At 41.3% G+C, this 19,537-nt stretch overlaps 2 protein-coding genes across 2 annotated transcripts; both read right to left on the bottom strand.

The window, feature by feature from the left end:
• Positions 1-1,796: 1,796 nt before the first annotated feature.
• Positions 1,797-9,560, bottom strand: ubxn7 (UBX domain protein 7). The gene is made up of 11 exons (XM_027032251.2): positions 9,473-9,560; positions 8,083-8,239; positions 7,889-7,956; positions 7,730-7,795; positions 7,466-7,578; positions 7,060-7,206; positions 5,212-5,302; positions 4,888-5,015; positions 4,266-4,725; positions 4,032-4,111; positions 1,797-2,615 (listed from the first exon to the last, which is right to left on the bottom strand). Exons 1-11 carry the CDS (start codon positions 9,540-9,542, stop codon positions 2,454-2,456), a joined length of 1,542 nt encoding a protein of 513 aa, XP_026888052.2. The 5' UTR covers positions 9,543-9,560; the 3' UTR covers positions 1,797-2,453.
• A 621-nt stretch (positions 9,561-10,181) lies between these two features.
• ppp1r7 (protein phosphatase 1, regulatory (inhibitor) subunit 7) lies at positions 10,182-15,941 on the bottom strand. The gene is made up of 10 exons (XM_027031843.2): positions 15,736-15,941; positions 14,801-14,893; positions 14,659-14,714; positions 14,282-14,347; positions 13,924-14,054; positions 13,612-13,774; positions 13,380-13,496; positions 13,180-13,284; positions 12,648-12,734; positions 10,182-12,138 (listed from the first exon to the last, which is right to left on the bottom strand). Exons 1-10 carry the CDS (start codon positions 15,773-15,775, stop codon positions 11,962-11,964), a joined length of 1,035 nt encoding a protein of 344 aa, XP_026887644.1. The 5' UTR covers positions 15,776-15,941; the 3' UTR covers positions 10,182-11,961.
• Positions 15,942-19,537: the final 3,596 nt, after the last annotated feature.

Genomic DNA, 19,537 nt, shown 5'->3' on the forward strand with positions numbered 1-19,537 from the left:
ACTTACTGTTTAATCCCCTTTAAAGGTACAATTGTAATGAGATAATCACATACTCTATTCTACTTGCTAGGATATATTATATGAGGAAATGACAAAGCACTTTTGTAAGTTACTCTTACTACTTTTGTAAGAGTGTCTGCTAAGTGCCATAAATGTATTGTAAATGCAATGGTTATAATGGTGTGGATGATCAGTGTATATATATAAATATAAATAAAAATGTCTTTATTTATGTATAAAATCCTATGGCTTGGCAGAAATCTGAATGTTTTGAGTAATTGTATAACTTTTAATTTACCATGTCTTCTGAATTATGTTCCTTGTATCATCAGGTTTACCTATAACATAAATTACTTATCCTTTCAGTGAGCATTGTCATGCATTTGGAGATGTTTACATATTAAAGAGATTAAAGTTCGCCCAATAGGAGCCCTCAAACTAGCATATGTCCTATAAGTAAACGGGACCTATTTAGGAGATTTCCTGTCAAAATATGATTAATGCACATCAGAAGTATTTGTATAATGATGCAGGATATACTATTTGATTCACCATGTTGCCTGCCACACTTCCTACAAGCAGGTGAAGTCACACATTAACTGGCTGCTGAGAATATGCACAGAGAAGTGGGTCTGGGACCCTTTTATATAATCCAATATTCAGTTTGCTCTTGACCACTTGGAGATCAGATTACACCAGGAATAGATTCCACTCTCCATGAGTTCCACACTAATGTCTAGAGCTGCTGCAGGGGAGGTGAATGGAATCAAGTTAGTCTGAGACACCACACTAGAATGTCAATCTTGTCCTGGGCTAGTTAGTTTGTTCTAATGAAAGTACATTGACAATGACCTGGAGGGGCGGGGGTCACTCCGATTACATCACTTATTTGACAGGCAGCTACATCTACTTATTTATTTTACTTATCTGTACATGTACGGCAACATAGATTGCTGTTCCTCCCAAATTGGGCCCTAAACTATACCTTACTGTATATTACCCTTTGTGCCAGAACAATGCAGATTAGATTTGAGCTATAAAGCCCAATATTTGGCAAAAGCATAGATCATCACATTTTATTTCAGGGAATGTATGTATGATTATGTGGACTGTATGCTGTGAACAGCACAGGAGGTTCCATGTTTCTGCACTCTGGAGGCTTTCACTGATTTTGGGTTTGAGAACACTTTAAAACATGGTCATATCCTGTTGATCGTTGCTGGTCATGTCCACCGTGTTTTTTTGTTTGTTTGCTTGTTTACTCATGCCATCAAGTTATTTAAGGCACCAGTTATGGAGAATTGCTGATGTTTCTCAAAACATTTGGAGGTAAACAGATAAATCTAAGAACAGACAATAGTGACACTGGGTACATCTTGGATTTAGTCTGGATTGCAAAGAGGCTTACCAGGTCACCTTTTAACTAGGGGTGATTCAAAAAGCAAGACTTTCAGATAAAAATATTATTACTATTACTATAGGTAACATTATTTATTTATTTTTAACTTATATTGTCTAATAGGACTGTCCCTTACTTCCCTTAACTCCAATAGAATTGTCCCTTCCTTCTTATCTGACTTTCCTGACTTTTGTCTAAAGTTATACAGCTATATTCTACTTTGTGAATTACCCCTCAAGCCTTTCCAGGAGCACCAACCAACATGTTCTTAGAACTGCAATATCATAATCACTGTGGATTCACACACCTCTTTGTGACATTCAATAGCGCCAAATAAGAATTTTATGAATTTTGTATGGACATGACGAAGGAAGGAATTAAACAATCAAGCACACAATTAGGGTTCATGTCCCTTTTTCATGGTTATATTTGAGAATCAACATTTTTTGTGGAAATGATGCAGCATATAAAAAGAGAAACAGACAGAAACTCACTATAACTAAATGTAACGCCCTACCCCTTCCCTGCACAGTGCAGATTTTATATTAGAAGGTCCAAAGACCCACCCCTACATTACCTGAGCCCATGTCCATTGACCCCAGCTTGATGTGTCACCAAAAAAAAACATAGCTGTAGACCACAAACGAGCAAAGGGTTCAAGACCTTGAAGAACGTTGAGTTCATGATTAAAAAGAGGGCAAGGGGTTGTGTTCGCCAAATATAGCCATCTGTCAATCAGTCTGAAGTCACTTGGGGGGTGGGGGTCAGGCAACATCAAAATTTGTACTTTATTGTTACTGTTTACTGGGCATTCAGTATTATCTTATCTCAACCTGTTCCACACTGCTTGAAAACCAATGCCAGCAGGAAGAGCCACAGACTGAGTAGGTGGGCGTTGAGTTATTCACAAATAAATATGAACTGTGGTCCATCTACAGTGGGCCATTTGCCAGGGCATTCTGGAAGAGGACCAGGAGTAAGAGGGCATGGTCCGTCCCATCTCTGAGGAGCGCGGAGGACAGGGCAGCAGAGGAGGGGTGAGCAAAGGGAGGGGCTAGTTCCTCTCCTGCACAAACACAGTCTCCTGCGGACACAGCCCTGCTTCCTGCAGCGTGATCTCATAGTCCAAGTGGGCAAGCTTCCGTCGGGGAAAGTTGGTGACGAGTTCGAAACGTTCGTTTGGGTAACCCTTCGACTGGACATGTCTCACCAGGGCCTGCAGGGAATGTGGACAGAATCGTACGGTTATTATAAGTAACAATGTTCCCCACTGCAGTATGAAATTAGAGGTCATTTGATATCCTCAGGAATTCTGGGGGAGACTCGCAATAAGCCAAATGTATTTCCTACTACCCTGCAAATGAATCAGTGTTTAAAGTCAGATGTTACTAGGGATACACTAATGTGGAATTTCTGTGACAATAATGAAGTGCAATGAGTAATAGTTGCACTAAAATTATTAACAATGTCAAACAGTGTCAGAGGGCTTTAAAAGGACTGAATGATGGGTGGGTATAATCAGAAAGGGCGAGTATTTACTCTGATGCGCTGGCCTGAACACAAGGACGAGGCAGAGGAACGGAGCTGTAGCTCAGAACTAGTAGGCTGTAGATGGATATGTAGCTGTAAGGTTAACAGAGCCACCTACTAACGTGTACATACACTTAAGTCATCTGCACACATTCCAGTACTACATTACTCATTCAGTGCTTAATGTTATTAGAAAGAACAATATGAGCTAAAGTCTACATGTGCAAACTAGCCTAATGTGCTTCACTAAATATCATGGAAACTTACAAAAGATCTGTCAATACTATCACTAAATAAATCTCATTTGGTGAAGTGAAACTTAAAAATAACAGATAGCAGGCAAACAAAAAGCTCCCACCTCAGTTATTTCAGCATTTGTGCATACAAAATGTCATGCAACACACCAATCATAACTTATTTCTATATTTCAAACACACAGGTTGCATTTGAGAAAAGAAAATCAAAAACTTTTTCAGGTATGTGTACTAGTTTGAGTAACCATGCAAGCAAACAAAAATGGTGCACTATGTTACTGGCTGTTATGATCTGGTAATAATAATAAAGCTATTTCCATTTATCAGAAAATAATATACTTGTTGACAATGCATTGTGTACCACTTAGATGTGATTGGTGTAAACCAGTGGCAGGCGCTCTTATTTATTAAGATCTAGTTGTGGTTACATGTCTTCCTTCCAACTAGACATGTACACATCTGTTGCACATCTTCAAACAACTTATTAATTGTACTGTGCATGTTCCTGAATGGTGTGAACCAAAACCTGCGGCCATTCTATCCATTTAGATGATAATACCACCCCAGCTTCTAACTCTTCTAGTTTTTCAGCTTTTGCTTGTAAATGTTGAGTGTTTTTTCCACCCACAAACATCATCATCAGCTAACAAAGGGCAAAAGCTGTGATGTGATGTGATCTCTGTTATTGTCTCATCTAGTTCTTTGTTGGTTCAAATTAATCCCCACTGGCCCAAATTCTCTAATATTAATACTGAATACAGAATAGCATTCAATAACTACACAAGCTCATTACATAAAGCAGTTACCTCAAGAGTGCAGAACAAAACAAATTCTGAACTTATACCCACCAAGAGCTTTGCATTAGCAGACAATGCTATCTGTTCCCTCTGGCCATCTGGGTACCTCAGCATTAGGCGGGCTTTTGGACCTACAGTCAAAACACAGCCAAAAGTAACTTCTCTCACCCCTACAGAGCCTAAATATTAAAAATAAATTCATAGCACATTCTGAAGTCCACAATGCTATACAATTTTCAGGAGATGGACTGAGCTGATTAAGGGAGAGGCGGATAGCCTACATACCATTGTCTTCGATCTCTAAACTGCTGATACTGGCAGACTGGGAGGTGTGGGGTGCTGTAGAGTTGTGGCTTTGCTCTCGTGTCTGCTGGGCCTCTAGCCGTCTGTGGCTGGGCCCAGGAGGTTCCGGCTGATTCTTCTTGCCCTCCTCTTTTCTGTGGTTGGATTCTTTGTGTGGACTCTTCCTGTGGTGGGCAGGACTTTCTTGCCTGCTGGGCTGAGTGGTTAGAAGAACTGGGTCTGATGGCGCACGACTGTCCAAAGAGTCCTCCCCGCCTGCCCCCTCGTTGTCCGAGCCATCGACCGAAATGAGGCCTTCACTGTCGGAGAAGGCCTCGGCGTCCGATTCATCGTCGGAGCGCGATTCCTGCTTGACATGAGTCGACTCATAGTGCGTTTCCTGCAGAGACGCTCGGATCGCTGCCTCAAGTTGACTGTCCTCGCTCGCATCAATCAAACTCTCCTGCAAGAGAAACAACTACTGGTTTCAAGGGAAAACAGTTCGGAGGACGAACAGTTCGACCACTTAACCTGAACACTGATGGAGACTGCTTAAAAACTCAGTGAGTCAAACAATTACTTTCCTTCACAGAGTCAGCTCAAGGATGTGTGATTTTGAACTTACTGAACGGGCTCGTTTGGCAGGAGGCTGAGTGGACAACCCATCCAGCTGGCCATGCTCTGTCAGAAACCCTGTCACTTGGTCTAGGAATGCAGAAACATCCAGCTGGTTCCACTCTACCATCTTTTGACCTGTTTGTCACAGTAAGAAAGAAATATTATCAAGGCAGTGATATAACTATGTGAATGACTTGACACAGGTACCAAATACGCAACAGTCCTCAAACCAAACTTTTCACCACCTAGGTACTGCATATTACACTTTTTAAAAAATATGTAATATGGCACAATGCAAGGCAGTACTCCAGTTTTCCTTCACGTGTCTCACCTGTACGGGGGTCTAGAATGGAAATGTAAGGGAACTTGTTGAGCTTGTAGAACTGGATGTAGCGCTGACCCTCCTCGCTGTCATGGTAGACCTTGGAAAATAAACAGTTCAGTTTTTCATTCTGCAAACCAACACAAGCAAGTGAAAACAACAGTTAAATAAAATTAGTAGGATATTCAGACCATGAATATGAATGCAAGAAGTTGGCATTGTATCAATAAAGCTGTAAGGCTGGATTCCTTTACTAGGAAGTTAACGTCCTTCATCATTGTATATGATTCATCAGTTAGACAAATGTTGCTTTTTTGTAATTTTCTATCAATATGCAATGACTTTTGGCCAATTAGCTGAGCAGTTGCACACATGTTTAAGATAATTATGCACAATGCCAAGCATCAGCATGAGTGTTATACAGCATGATGTCATTGGACTCTGTAGCTGTGGAAACGTGCTCTCCAAAGAGATGAATCATAGTTCACCATCTCGCAGCGATGGACATATTTGGGTTTGGTGGATGCCAGGAGAACATTATCTACTGGAATGCATAATTTGGTGAATGAGGGATAATTGTCTGGGTTTGGACTAGGCTCCTTAGTTCCAGGTAATGTTAATGCCAATGTTAATTTTAGGCAATGATATGCTTCCTTTGTGGAAGCAGTTTTGGAAGCCCCTTTCCTGTTCCAGCATGACTGTGCACAAATAAAGGTCCATAAAAGGCATGGTTTATTGAGTTAGGTGTGATGAAATTCCAGTGGCCTCTACAAAACCCTGAACTCATCCCCTCTGAACACATTTGGAAAGATTGAGAACCAGACTTTGTCATCCAAGATGTCCAACAAGTTCATATGTGTGATGGTCAGTTATCTATATACTTTTGACAATATAATGTCAATAACATTACAGAAGGAAAAAATGTGCTATAATTTCCATATCACATTGACTTTAAAATGTGTCTGTTTTTTTAAAGCTTTCAATGATCAGGTATCTCCATACATCTTATTTTTAATGTTATAATGATTAAATGGATTTGGGTATGCGTGTGGTGTTATGTTATCACTATTGGCCTTCCCTAGCGTCTCTGTCTACATGGTTTCCTTGTCTTTGTTTTGCTTCTGTGTTTTATTTTCTTCACCCATCATTTGTATCGCCTGTATCTTGTTTATTCCTCGATATACCATGTATTTAAGCCCTGTTTCTTTAATCTTGTTGCTGGTCATTGTGACTGTGTGTTCATTGTTCATAGCTGGATGTACTGAGCCCTGTTGCGTTTAAGTTGCCTGTGTTCCTATTCTAGCTGTGTTCTGTCTTGTACATTTTTATTTAGTCTGTTTAGTCATCTTCCTCATTTTCTGTTTATCATGTATCCTGCAACCCTCTGTGTTGGCTCTATGACCCTGGAGCTTTTTTATGACCATGATTCTGGATTTTTCCTTTATAAATGTCACTCCTCTCAGAATTTGCATCTCCTTCCATGATTCACTCCATGATACAAATGTGCTTTGTTAAACACTTGTCCTGATTGTATGTGAACATAATTTTAAGCCACATTTCAAATGCATGATGACTTCTGCCTGCATAGCTTGGCAGTTGGGCTTTTGAATAGAACTAGCATCTTTTTGTATAAGGAAAAAGCCCAAAACATCTCTCTGCCTCTATTTTTTATTATTTTATATTGCATCTTTGATGATGCAGAGGTGGAACTTTGTTGTCCAATCAGCATGAAAGCTTATATGACAAGAGTCAGTTGTTTACACACATGGCACATGGGGTGAATTCACAATTACATGCATGAAAAAGATAAAGGATAAAGTCAATACCATAGTCTTTGCTTGAGCATATACTCTATACCTGCCAGAAGATGAAGTGCTCTCTGATGATGGTTTTGACTGCCTCGTTGCTCCACACATCCCTGTTTAGACACTGGCAGGCGAAGTCCTGAACGTTTTGGATGTTTATCATAAGCCACTTGTTCTCCAGCTGACCACAGTCTTTTGCCTGGCAGTTTACAAAGTCAAGCACAAATCAGTTTAGGGAGAAGCCGCATCCTCAAACGTGTGACACAAATGTTTCAAAAAGACACACAAGTGCGTAGCTGTACCCTAGCACCTGACACGTCTACAAAACATCTGCAATGCACGTGGTCAAGAAACACATTTAAATCTGAAAATTTTCATATTTGTGCTTTTAAAATGCTAAACTAAAATACATAGATGTGCTTAACCTGGCTAAATGAGCAAAGTTATGAATGCCTCACCGTCTCAAAGCTGCCCTTGTGCATGAGCTCGATGGGGGGGCGGAACAGGTCAGCAAGGGTGCTGAGCTTCTTGTCCACAGCACCTCCATTCCTTAATTCTTGTTCCTGCCTGACTGGAGTCATACATACAGCAGCAAAAATTAAACATTGATCTAAATCAGGTGTGTGTGTGTGTGTTCCACAGACAGTTTAGCACATGCACAAAAGCTCCAGGCCATGTTGCAGAATTAGTGAGGTCTTCTTTTTAGCAGCTCCTGAACTTACTGGTTTCAGTCTGGAAGTCCCGGAAGCCGTCAAATATGGACCGTGCTGGTCTTCGCCTTTTTGGTACTTCAGAGGACAAAGAGACGAGCAAAGAGATAGAGGTAAATAAATGAGGTAAAGACCCGAAGTTGCTTTACACCTGAGAGAGATGACGAGTACCTCCAAACAGAGGCTCTGGCTCAACTAAGATGTCTTGTTTCTGAGGGATTGGTGCTCGTACATCATCCCTGTTGGGAAAAAGGACACAATTCAAACAAACTGTCTCCGATTACACAGACAGCAACATCTCACCACAAAAACACATCACCACTGGAAATCAGATGCTGCTACCAGTCGATGAATGACTGACTTACCCTACATGGTGATGTCTGCTGCCAGAAGAACCAGCTGAACTGGAGCTTGTACTGGGCTCTTCTGTGATGCCCCCTCCATCTAGAAACATGGTGACTGCCATCTCTAGGTTATTGTTACATGCCTCTAACATGTGTCTTCCTACACTCTCTGTGGCTCCTATGAACAAACATGGACACATGCATGAAATCACATTGGAATTGCCTGAATATTATAAAACTAGAAGCAGAAAATTACATGTCCATTACAACGTGTTTTTTTTAATTATTATTTTTTTATTACAGCCGTAATTTAACCGCTATGATGCAATGGCGTTGTAATGAACACCTTACACTTAACTTACATAAGCGTAAAAACTGGCTGAACAACAGAAGGGTTACAATATTAAGGGTGAAGTGAGGGGCGGGGGGCGGAGGCCACCGGCCACCCACCGTCCTGCATGGAAGAAACAAACTGGGACGAAACCATAGACATCCTTTTTTCTTTCTATGGACTAGCACCCGCCCCTTTGCTATGCGCATGCGAACAAGCACCGTAGCGTTTCCCCTCACGAAAAGAAGTGGCGAGTAGCAGAACATGGCTTCATATTTTTTTGACCAGCAACACAAGTGAAAGTTCCAAGTGAAGTACGCTGTATTTTTGGGCACACGTTTTCAATGCATGCAAATCCGCAGGAGTGCTTCGTTGACAGCCTCTGGGCACATAAAAACGGCACGTGGTGCTCATAGACTTCAGACTTTAGTTTAGAAGCCCACACAAACTGGATAATTGTATATATCAGCCTTTACAAACCCGCCATGTTGTGCGTTAGCTCGCTGTATCGCACTCATACTCACCAAATCTCTGCAGCTGGGGAAGTTACTGAATGCACAATACGATTTCAACGCGCAAGCATTCATACAGTCAACCTGTAGCATGATCTAGCCGACCACAAAATTGTCTTGTCCTAGGAACCTACCACCCATGCTTTTTAACTTAGTGGCAACAATGTATTTTCAGAAAGTGATGTAGACAGCTAGCTAACCTACGTCAATTTCGCCAGAAGTAGCGATCTCCAGTGGTAGCCTCTCCAAGTTTAGTTTCAAGGTGTATACATGTGTAGATTAGACATATATTTGCAATTACACTTTACGCATGGTCGCTCACTTCCTATTTTATTTATAACGTATACTTGCTTAAATGTATATCAAGTAGATTAGCGGCTAGCCTTAGCTAGCTCCCTTCGTTATACAGCCAGGTATTTTTCCCGTGTATGACAGAGGGGGCAGTAGGCACTGATGCCCCTCCAGGTTCTCTTTAACTGTTTACTATTTTTCCAGTACTACTTTGCTCCACAGCTACAAGATTATGAGAGCATAAAATCCCGACAAGTGAAAAAATCCTAATATTTACCAGTTATGGCAGTAAACTGTTGAATTAACCCATTCAGCCCCGGGGCTGATGCATCTCCGAGAGTAGCCATCTTGCCGCCACTGTCAACAACAGAGCAGTACGCAGGCGGGCTATTGACCAATGATCACAGTCTCTTAGCTCACGGAATCATGTACGTCACTACAATAGAATTCTGGTTAATGTAGTCCACGTACAAAAAACCCCAATAACCCAGATTTAACCGTTTAAATTATTGAAATACGTTACAAAAACGGATGCCATGTCACATCGTTTACTATAAATTGCAAGAAAGGGGTTGTGCAGCTTTTCTCAAAATACTTTCCGCGTATGCCGACACAGACAAGCAGCGCCACAAATGGACAGAGCGCGCAGGTTATCAATTCAACGGCAATATTGATGTTTCCAAATGACACTCTAGATGACATTTCCTTTCAGCATCGAGTTTGAACCGATAAAATTCTAAGATCTTAAGATATATACAAGGAACCGACTTCAACACAATATTTGTCCACACGGTTGTATGATTACGACATATTTTTATTAATTTCAACATAACTGTATTTTACTAGTCATAGACTTTGTGTAAATATGTTTATAACGGTTAATGGAGACCACAAAAAAGGGTCGGTCATTAAATATATTTCATATTTAGACCATGCCATTTCAATACTTCTAGCATTAGTATTGTGTTCAGTGAAACCTCTATGACCACCTTTTAAATTAAGTTTATTATTTTGTTGCTTATAATACATTCAGTTCAAAACAAGCAATTGTAAAACAATTTTTTTAAAAATCAAACAAAATAATAAATGTAAGAAAAAAGCTAACTCAAACAAATCCTAAATAAAACTGGTTTGCTTGAGTAACACGTTAGACAGGCTCTGTGATCTAGGTTGTGTTCATGGACAATATCAGGAAACTCAAAACGAAGCCATGATTCTGCAGAGATTAGCATAAACTCTGATACTCAACAAACCAGTTATTTTGAATTGAGCAGTGGGCTTTTCTTACAAAAGCACCAGTACTCAGCAGGCCTTGCAGATCTTTCCCTCTGTTCTGATGGAGTCATTTTCAGTAGGAATGGTAAAATTACCCACTGAAACCATTCCATCTATACTCCCACTAAGAAAATAAAACCCTCCTTTCCTACCATTTTACTGTATGTGCCCTATCCAATTATTCTTAAAACCCACCTACCTATATCAACCCTTGAACATTTTTAAAGCCACAATCAGTATATTTTTAAGATCTAAAATACACTTGTATCAAACAATATGACCCTTTTAAATTTTTTATTTAAATATGCACTTATTTCATGTATCTACATCTATAAAGTCTATAATGAAAAGAAGTGAGGCTGATATCTCCTAGATGATTTAAATGTGTATGGACAAAACACATCAATACTTTTGTGAAACATCCAATTTACATTGAGAAACCCAAACTATCTATAGCAGCATTTTCACTATAAAAGCTACATCCTGATTTACAACAATCTTCAAGGTACTGACTGTAGCTTTAAAATGTTCCCATTCAGGTAGATAATGCAGTATTATTGAATTATTACTGAATAAAGCTGTTGCACAAATCAAGGGCAAAGAATGCCATATTTGTCAAACCTCAAGTAAGACTTCACATATCAATGTTAAATATGAGTGCACCCAGCCAAATCCGTTCAGACTCCGTTCAGTGCTTTTTAGCTATGGAGTGTGATCCATTTTATCCCATAATTTCAACGATGTCAATCACATTACAATACTGTCCACCAAATCATATGGATCTCTCTCTCTCTCTCTCTCTCTCTCTCTCTCTCTCACACACACACGCACGCACGCACGCACATCTGCCTAAACATGCATGCACCCACATGCATACGCACACAAAAACACTCATTAAATTCTTATGCAATGTATCTACATATGAACAGAGCAAAGCCTTGATGAAACGTTCTTTGATCTGTAAAACCTGGTCAAAGATATTCTTAAATTTGATTGAAAGGTTAAGGCTGAAAAGAAAGAAAGATTATATCAAACCAAGCATCATGTTAAACTGTGTGGTAAGAAAAAGGTGCGTGTGTGAGTTGATGACAGTGCAGTCATTTCCCAACACACATGTGAAGGGAAAAGACGACCACCATGCTGACCACGTGCAGCCACCAGATGCTTTCTCTTCTCAGGTCAGAATGAGCAGGGTCACCACCTTCAAGCCAAATGAAATGATCAAGCTAGCAGAAAAAAAGCATAGGTCAAGAAGGGCATGTGCGTGTGCGTGCGTGTGTGTGTCTGTCAGAAAATAAAGGGTACCGTGTGTGGGCCACCATAAGCGTGCTGTGCATTTTATTTGACTAAAGCTGATGAAAAGAAGGGTACTGGGGGAGGAATGGGAAGTGAGAGGACAGCAGGGGGGGGCAAGCTGAAGATGAAGGTGACACACGAGGTTTATGGAGAGAAGGTACTGGCACTGTGCATCACGTGCCGGATTGCATGAGGTCAGAAGCGGATAAAGGTGGCATCAATCTGTCTGACGCTGGGCAGCGCCAGCATGATTTTGCGCCTGTACTGAGGGTCTTTCTGCAGGGGATTTCGTTCCAGGTACACCGTCTGGAGACCTTTGGCATTCTTCAGCTCATCTAGGTCACTCCAGTTTTCGATCTGGTTGTCATTCATCTGAGACACAAAGATGACAGGGGATTTTAAAGGTTACATAAGCCCAAAATTTATTTTAGATGTCTTGATTTTAGATGTCTAAATAATTTGAAATTTCCTTTTACACATCAACAAAGTAATACAAAAGTGCATCATATATAGCAGACAGCTTTTGCAGTGCAGCAAAAACATACTATAAACACACAATGCACAGCATGCTATTACACATTCATTCACTGACAACATCTATAAACATTAATTTCAATTGCCTTTGTTCTGACAATTGCAATTTGACTCCTGCAGATAATCAGGGGCAATACCCAGCTTGAAACCCAAGTGATCAATAATGGTATCTCAGAAACAGGCTCTACAGCCCAGTGCCTGCTGCAATTGCAAAAAGGTTTCTGTGGCTCATGGCTGAGAGATGCGGTAGAGTGCACTCTGAAGAACAACAATGGGCCCATTGACTACTTCAAACTCAGGAGGGAAATTCCACCTGATGACTACTCACTCAGCACCTATATACTTACCCAAAATTCCTGAAGTTCTGAGAGGTGACTTATGTTCTCAATTTTCTTTATCCGGTTTGCTGCAATGTCCAGAGTTGTCAGCTTTTTCTGGAGAAAGAGCAGTAGGAACAGAGACTCTAGATATTCTGGCAAACGGATCCCAAAAAGAAAAAACATTTTGGACATGAAGAGAAGTCTAAAGAGACATGAACTCCCTTTGAGAGTCAAGGTGCTGTAGATAATTTCAAATAGGAGAGGAAGATGTTTGGATTACACAGTGCTTTTCAAACTGCTTTAGGCAGTTATTAAAGGATGTGGTGGCCTTGTATCCTGCTTTTCACACTTATTTTTTTGTCTGTTTGTTTTAGTATAACCATTAGGACAAATCTATGTTAACACCACATAAATGATAACATGCAATTATTTTGTATAGTCATCCAGAAAGGACTTTTTATGGCTACAGTCAGAGGTGCTCTGTGTCACAGAAGAAAGATAAAGTTAATGCAACATCCATGAATTCACCATAAAGCCAGTGAGCCCATGCTGGACTTACATTGTTCTCCAGGCCTTCAATGACCTCAATGCCATTATGGCTCAAATAGAGCTCCCTCAGGTTAACCAGGTTGTGAAGTCCCTCTAGTTTTGTGATGCGATTGCTCTGTCAAGCAGCAGGGGGAGTTGGATGAAAAAAAAAAAATGAATGCAACTTCTCACAGTGCCACAGTGCCTGTAACTCTGAGTGCCTGGCAGTACCTGAATACTGAGGACTGTCAGGTTGTGCAGCCCATCCAGATTTTGGAGCTGAGTGACCTTATTGGTGCCAAGAAACAAGCTATCCAAAGTGGAAAGAGTATCTAGATTCTCAATAATCTAGAAGGAGAACACACACACAGAATCAAGTATGTCCCCACTGCCTACTTCCCCACACTGGCACCATACATACAGTATACATGGCTAAAAAGTAGTAATCTTTAAAGCTCCTCACCCGGATACGATTGGATCCAAGCTCCAGCATTCGAAGGTCAGTGAGGTGTTCAAGGTTGGTGATGTTTGTTATCTTATTGTGCAGGAGGAAGAGCTTCTTGAGTTTTGTTAGTTGTTCCAAACCTTCAATCTTTCTCAGTAGATTAAAGGATACATCTAGCTGCCTATCAGATTCACAGTCAGAAGATTCATATACTTATAGCAAAAAACTGTTCTTAAAAGAGGTCTTCAATTAGGATCAATTCACTTGGTGTAAATTGTGTGCATGAACAAGCTGAGCAAAAGCATGCTGTTCACAATGTGATTAACTCACTCAATTTCCGTCAGGGCATGCAGATTCTCCAGTTTTCGAATCTGGTTGTCATAGAGATCCAGTTCGCGGAGTAAAACAAGGCTTTCCAAGTTCTCAATCCTTTTGATGAGGTTTTGTCTAAGAGAAAGAGTCTTCCAACAGAAACAAAAAAAAAAACCCCAATACACCTTATATTTAAAATCCTGCTAGTTCTTGCTTCTATCATTAAAGAGAAACCTATTTATAGTGTTTGTTGGGTGTGCATAACGTGCAATAAAATGTTATTAATATACACGTAAAAATATTTAAAATATAAATATAACCTTTGGAACGGATGTTATTCGTCCCTTTGAGGGCCGGCCAGTACTGAAGCACTCACCTTAGCCTTCTGCAAGACTTCAAGTCCTTCAATCTTCCCAATTCGGCAGTGGACCAAATCCACATCCTGAGACGAGGGGAATTAATTTATTGCACCCAAAACTACTTGGATAAAATATGTTTTGTCTTCTTTAATATGGCGTTATATTCATCCTAACTCTATGTACACCTGCACCTTTTTCTATTAACTCTTAGCTACATTTCCTCAGAGTTCTTCTATTAAGCAAATATCTGACATTTGGCATAATTATTTGGCAACCTTAGTAGGATGCACAAACCATTTATGTTTATTTTCAAACATTTCATGCTGTAGATATTAAAGGGAGGAGTAATTACTAAAATAATTTTATAGGAGTGGGGTGTTTCTTTCCAGCTCACCTCTTCATTAGGGTCAAGGGTTATGGTATCCATGTCAACAGGCGACTCCTCTGGAGCTAAGGAAATGCCATAAAAAGAGTTGAACAAAATATTGAGAGGGCGATTCCTCCACAGTTCGGATATAGGATTAAGAGGGAGTCACCTGTCGAGGCTTGCTGGAGGTCAACTTCTCCATTAAGGCTCTTTCTCTTGGTCTCATCATCACCAGATTCCTCAGACTCTCCCCTCCTGTCAACTTAACACCCAAACAGTGAAAGCTTTAGCTTAAATCTTGCTGAACCCTCGAAGGCAACATTTCTGAAGTTTGTTATTTAACGGTAGCTGTCTACCCAAGATGACAAATTCTTAGGTGTGTATATGTATGTATATATACGTGTGTATGTATGTATATAAGTTTTTTTGTTATATTTATTTATTTATTTATTTTTTACCCCATGCACGTTGTACCAAATAGGTAGTTAGCTGTTAGCTAGCACTAGGTGGATCCGATATAACTAGCGTTGGCTACTGGCGTAGCCACATATAACCAATTTCTTTGCCACGATCAGTTTCTGTTCAAATGAACCGGACATACAGGGTGTCTAGCTATCTAACCTAGCTGTATAACTGCATAACGTCCAGCTAGCTGGCTAGCTAACGTGGATTAGCTAGTTATCTTAGCTATTTTGGTAAAATCAGCACATAGCTAACGTTACTTATGCGGATTTAACAATCCGGTTTATATGGGTAATGTAAAATCCAGTCCCTCCGTAAAAAGAAAAAAACTAACTCTGCGCCAGGTGTTTTTGTATCTAATGAAAAACGGGTTAAAAATAAAGGTTTGCGGATGCCAAAGGTTTCAACATAGGTGTAAGTGTTACACTAGCTAGCTACCACCCAGCTTGCTTGCTAGCCAGCCTTGAACGTAAACAATCGCACACCGCAACTTGAATGAATGGTATGAAATGACTTAAATACTGACAGCAACAAAAAAAAATGCCCGAGTTTACAAACAAAAGCAACGTGAACAGAATAACCCTCGCTCTACTACACATCAACAACAAATACCGCAATAATTGGATTTTTTAAAAATCTCACCTTCCATCTCTTGTGGCTCGCTTACAGACAGGGTAGCCATTTTTTCTCTCGACCCACCCACTACTCAATGGTTGACAACACCGTCAACCAACTGCTTCCTTCAGCAGCCCCAGTTATGATGTTGGTTCTGGTTCTTCTTCCTCTTCTTCTTTTTATTATAATATTCGCAAACTTTAACCGTTTTCAGCATCCGCGGCTTTTATCGCAGTAGCACGAAATTCTGCACAAACGTAGATAGTAATAGTGTGCCCGGGCTTTTGGGAAAGCTCGGCCTTTGCGTCGACATTTTGCACAGGGAATGATTGACAGAACGTTCATAAAGCGAAAATGCAGTGATGTCACGTTAGGCCAGTTTCACGGGACACGCGCACAGACCGTCTTTCTCCTTCAAGCCCTCAACCACAATTACAGGGACATTTTAACAACCCATCAGACTAAACTTACCCTCAACCCAAATTAAACCCTATAGCCTCACAACAAGCAACTATCAGCCAAATTGCCTTCATCAACTACTCCCACAGATAAATAACCATTCAACCACAACTAACCCCACAGCCAACCCGAATTAACCCCCACAGCTAAATAACCCCTTAGCTTCAACTGCGCCATCAACCTAGCCTTCACAGTCACCTACCTCACAGTAAATTAGCTCTCAGCTAAATAACCCCTCTGCCTCACATCATTTTATTTTCTTCTACTCATTTATTCTATTCTTTCATTCATCCCCCCAATCAGATTCAGATGGGGAATAGAACGTTGGGAAAAAAATCCTGTGATTGTTCCTCCAGTTGCGCATCATTGGGATTGGCAGAGTGCCGCTATCCGGTACCTAGGAACCAAGGTAGTACGCACAGTCAACCACATCCCATCCACTAAGGCCCACGCAACCAGTGACAGCTGTCCCCACTGGCACCCATCGCATAAAGGAAAATAATTAAGTGGGCAGGGGGAAGATGGGTCATAAGTAAAATGAAGGCAAAGCCAAAAGAAAAATGTAACAAAAGAAAGCATTTTTTAAAAAGTGTGCTCAGAAGTAAAGGAGGAAGAGATGGACTATGCATGTGGGAACATCCGTAAATGCAGGGAAAGGGCATCCAATCGTTGCTTGAAAGCTGCAGTTGTGGGTGCCATGACGACGTCCTCAGGGAGGGAGTTCCTGAATGCAATATTCCAGGTGTGGCCTGACAAACGCTGAGAATATAATAACAAATATTTCACCTGTGATTTTACCGAAGGCCCTACAAACCATCCATAGAACACAGAAACCTTTCGAGGCTGAATCCTGCCATTGTTTACTAGCCTTGAAATCACCAGAAAGGGTGAAGCCTAGGTCTTTGATCTGGCTGACGGAGGGGATATTAACTGTTCCGAGCTGATAACTTGTTACAGGCAATTTGGGACTGACATGCAGTACAGAGCACTTCTCCCAGTTGATCGGTAGCTCCCATATCTCCGACTAACCCCAGAGCCGATCTAGGGCACTCTAAGTTATCTGCTCCCCTCAGGCTTGTCCACAGTAGCCCATACTTTAAGGTCATCCGCAAACAACAGGGATGACAGATCCAGGGCCTCGGAGATATCATTCACAAACAAGGAAAACAGTATGGGCCCAAGTACAGACCCTTGAGGGACCCCACTAATAACAACAGTCCTAGGTGACATGATAGTATCAATATGAACACACTGTTCTCTACCGTCGAGGAAGGCCAAGATCCAGTCCAACAACCTGCCACATATAGCAAAGGTTCTCAATTTGAAACAAAGTCTTTGATGTGGAACCTTATCAAACACCTTGCAGAAGTCTATAAAGACTACATCCATGGCATGGCCCTGCTCAACCATGTCGGCCCACATCTCCTTGGCAGACAGCAAGTTCATCAGGCAGGAATATCCCTTCTGAAAACCATGCTGAATATCACTCAGTAGATGGTGCCTAGTTAGGTAATCCTACAACTGCTCACGAACGATCCTCTCCATTAGCTTGACAATAATGCTGGTCAAGCTAACCAGCCTATAGTTCACTGGTCGGCTTCTCTCACCTTTTTGGAAAACTAGGCAAATCACAGCTTCCCGCCAGACCTTAGGTAAGGCAGCAGAATCGAACGATTTCAGATACACTGCCGCCATAGGAACGCACAGTTCAGATGCCAATTCCTTCAGGAGTTTAGGATGGAATCCGTCTGGCTCGGATGCTTTCGATGGATTCAGTTCCTGTAGGGCCTTGAGCACCCTACCATCTGCTGGCATGAAAGCAGTCAAAATATGTAATGGCAGTGGTGATTCTGATGCAAAAGTAGTGGCATATTGTTTCCCCAAAACACAAGCCTTTTCCAAATTGGTAGTGACTGGGGTGTCATCATCAACCAAGAGAACCGGAATAGAGTCCACTCTGCCCCCATGAGAAAAATTGCTTGGGGTTCGCCGCAGCTGACTCAGCTAGCTCACTTTCATATCATAACCAAGAGGCTCGCAAGAGCCTTTTACACATGAACCTCGCATTCCTGTAGCCTTCCCAGGTGATACTGGTCGGGGCCCTCACATAGCACTTTCACTGTTTGGCACACCTACGTAGACTCTTACTCTCTCCGCAACCAATCCATGGTGGCCTGGCAGTAGCTTCCGTAGCAGAGTTTTGGTTTTCTAGCTGGTCGTCTCTGGACCGCTAGTTGCGACCGGTGGACAGTCCTCGTCCATATCTGAACCAGATTGGAGTTGACTGATGTCAGGTATCCAACCATTATCAGCCAAAGGAAGTACCAAGTCCTGAACATCTGAATCTACTGGAACTATTGTTCCTACTGGAAAGGCCACATTCTCTACACTATTTGCCTGCCTAGAGTTGCTAGAGAATGAATCTGTCAACACAGTTAACTTGTCGTCCATCAACTGCAAGCGTGCAGACAGTCCAATGGACACATCCAAGCGTGCTAGTACTGCTTCTAACGAAGCAGATGATAAACCAGATTTATAGGTATCAAATCTAGAACAACAATCCACACAGTTAAACACCTGCTGGGGGCAAGCTCAACAAACATACTGATCACTCGTCAGTCCCATACACTGCTTGTGGAATCACTGATCACAGCAATCACACTGCCTGCCCCCTGACGTTGTAGTAACTAACTCGAGGCATCCGGGCCTACCACACTTAATCGGGGTGCCGGATGAAGCTGCCTTTCATTCGGGTACTACTTCTCGTCAAGGCCATAGTATAATATCAAGAGCTAATAGCTAAGATTTGGTTAGAAAAATCCCACATATAACATGCACAAGTGTTAAACGAAGGTTGTCGGTAAAGTGTCCAGAGTCACTTGCTGTGCATTCTGTTGGAAAACCTTGGTTCAGTACAAGCTGTATGAAGTCCACCGCAGATCAACTTTTAGCTGGCTAACTAGCTAGCAGCCAATAACTTCACCATCTTGTCACGATAACATCCAATATTTTTAATCCATTCAATTAAAATCCATTCAGTTTGTTCATGGAACAAATGCCTGATGTATCCATGTAAAGGAGAGCAAAAGCAGAGCTTGAGAAGAGCAGTTCCAGCTGATGTCAAATTCCTTTCTACTGGAAACGGATCCTCCCATAGAAACCCATTGACTTTATAACTCCAGCTGTAACAACAGAACAACTAAATTTGACATACTGATTATAGCCATCAAACTTGGTGAAAGGACTCAAAAGCTGACCCCAAGCACAAAACATGCATTTCATGATGCCAACTGTCCATCCACCCCTTCTGTCCTTTCATTCATCCATCTATCCTCCCAAAGAAAACCATTGGAAACAACTTTAATTTTCA

The sequence above is a fragment of the Electrophorus electricus genome, chromosome 7, assembly GCF_013358815.1.
Source record: "Electrophorus electricus isolate fEleEle1 chromosome 7, fEleEle1.pri, whole genome shotgun sequence".
Lineage (NCBI taxonomy): Eukaryota > Metazoa > Chordata > Actinopteri > Gymnotiformes > Gymnotidae > Electrophorus > Electrophorus electricus.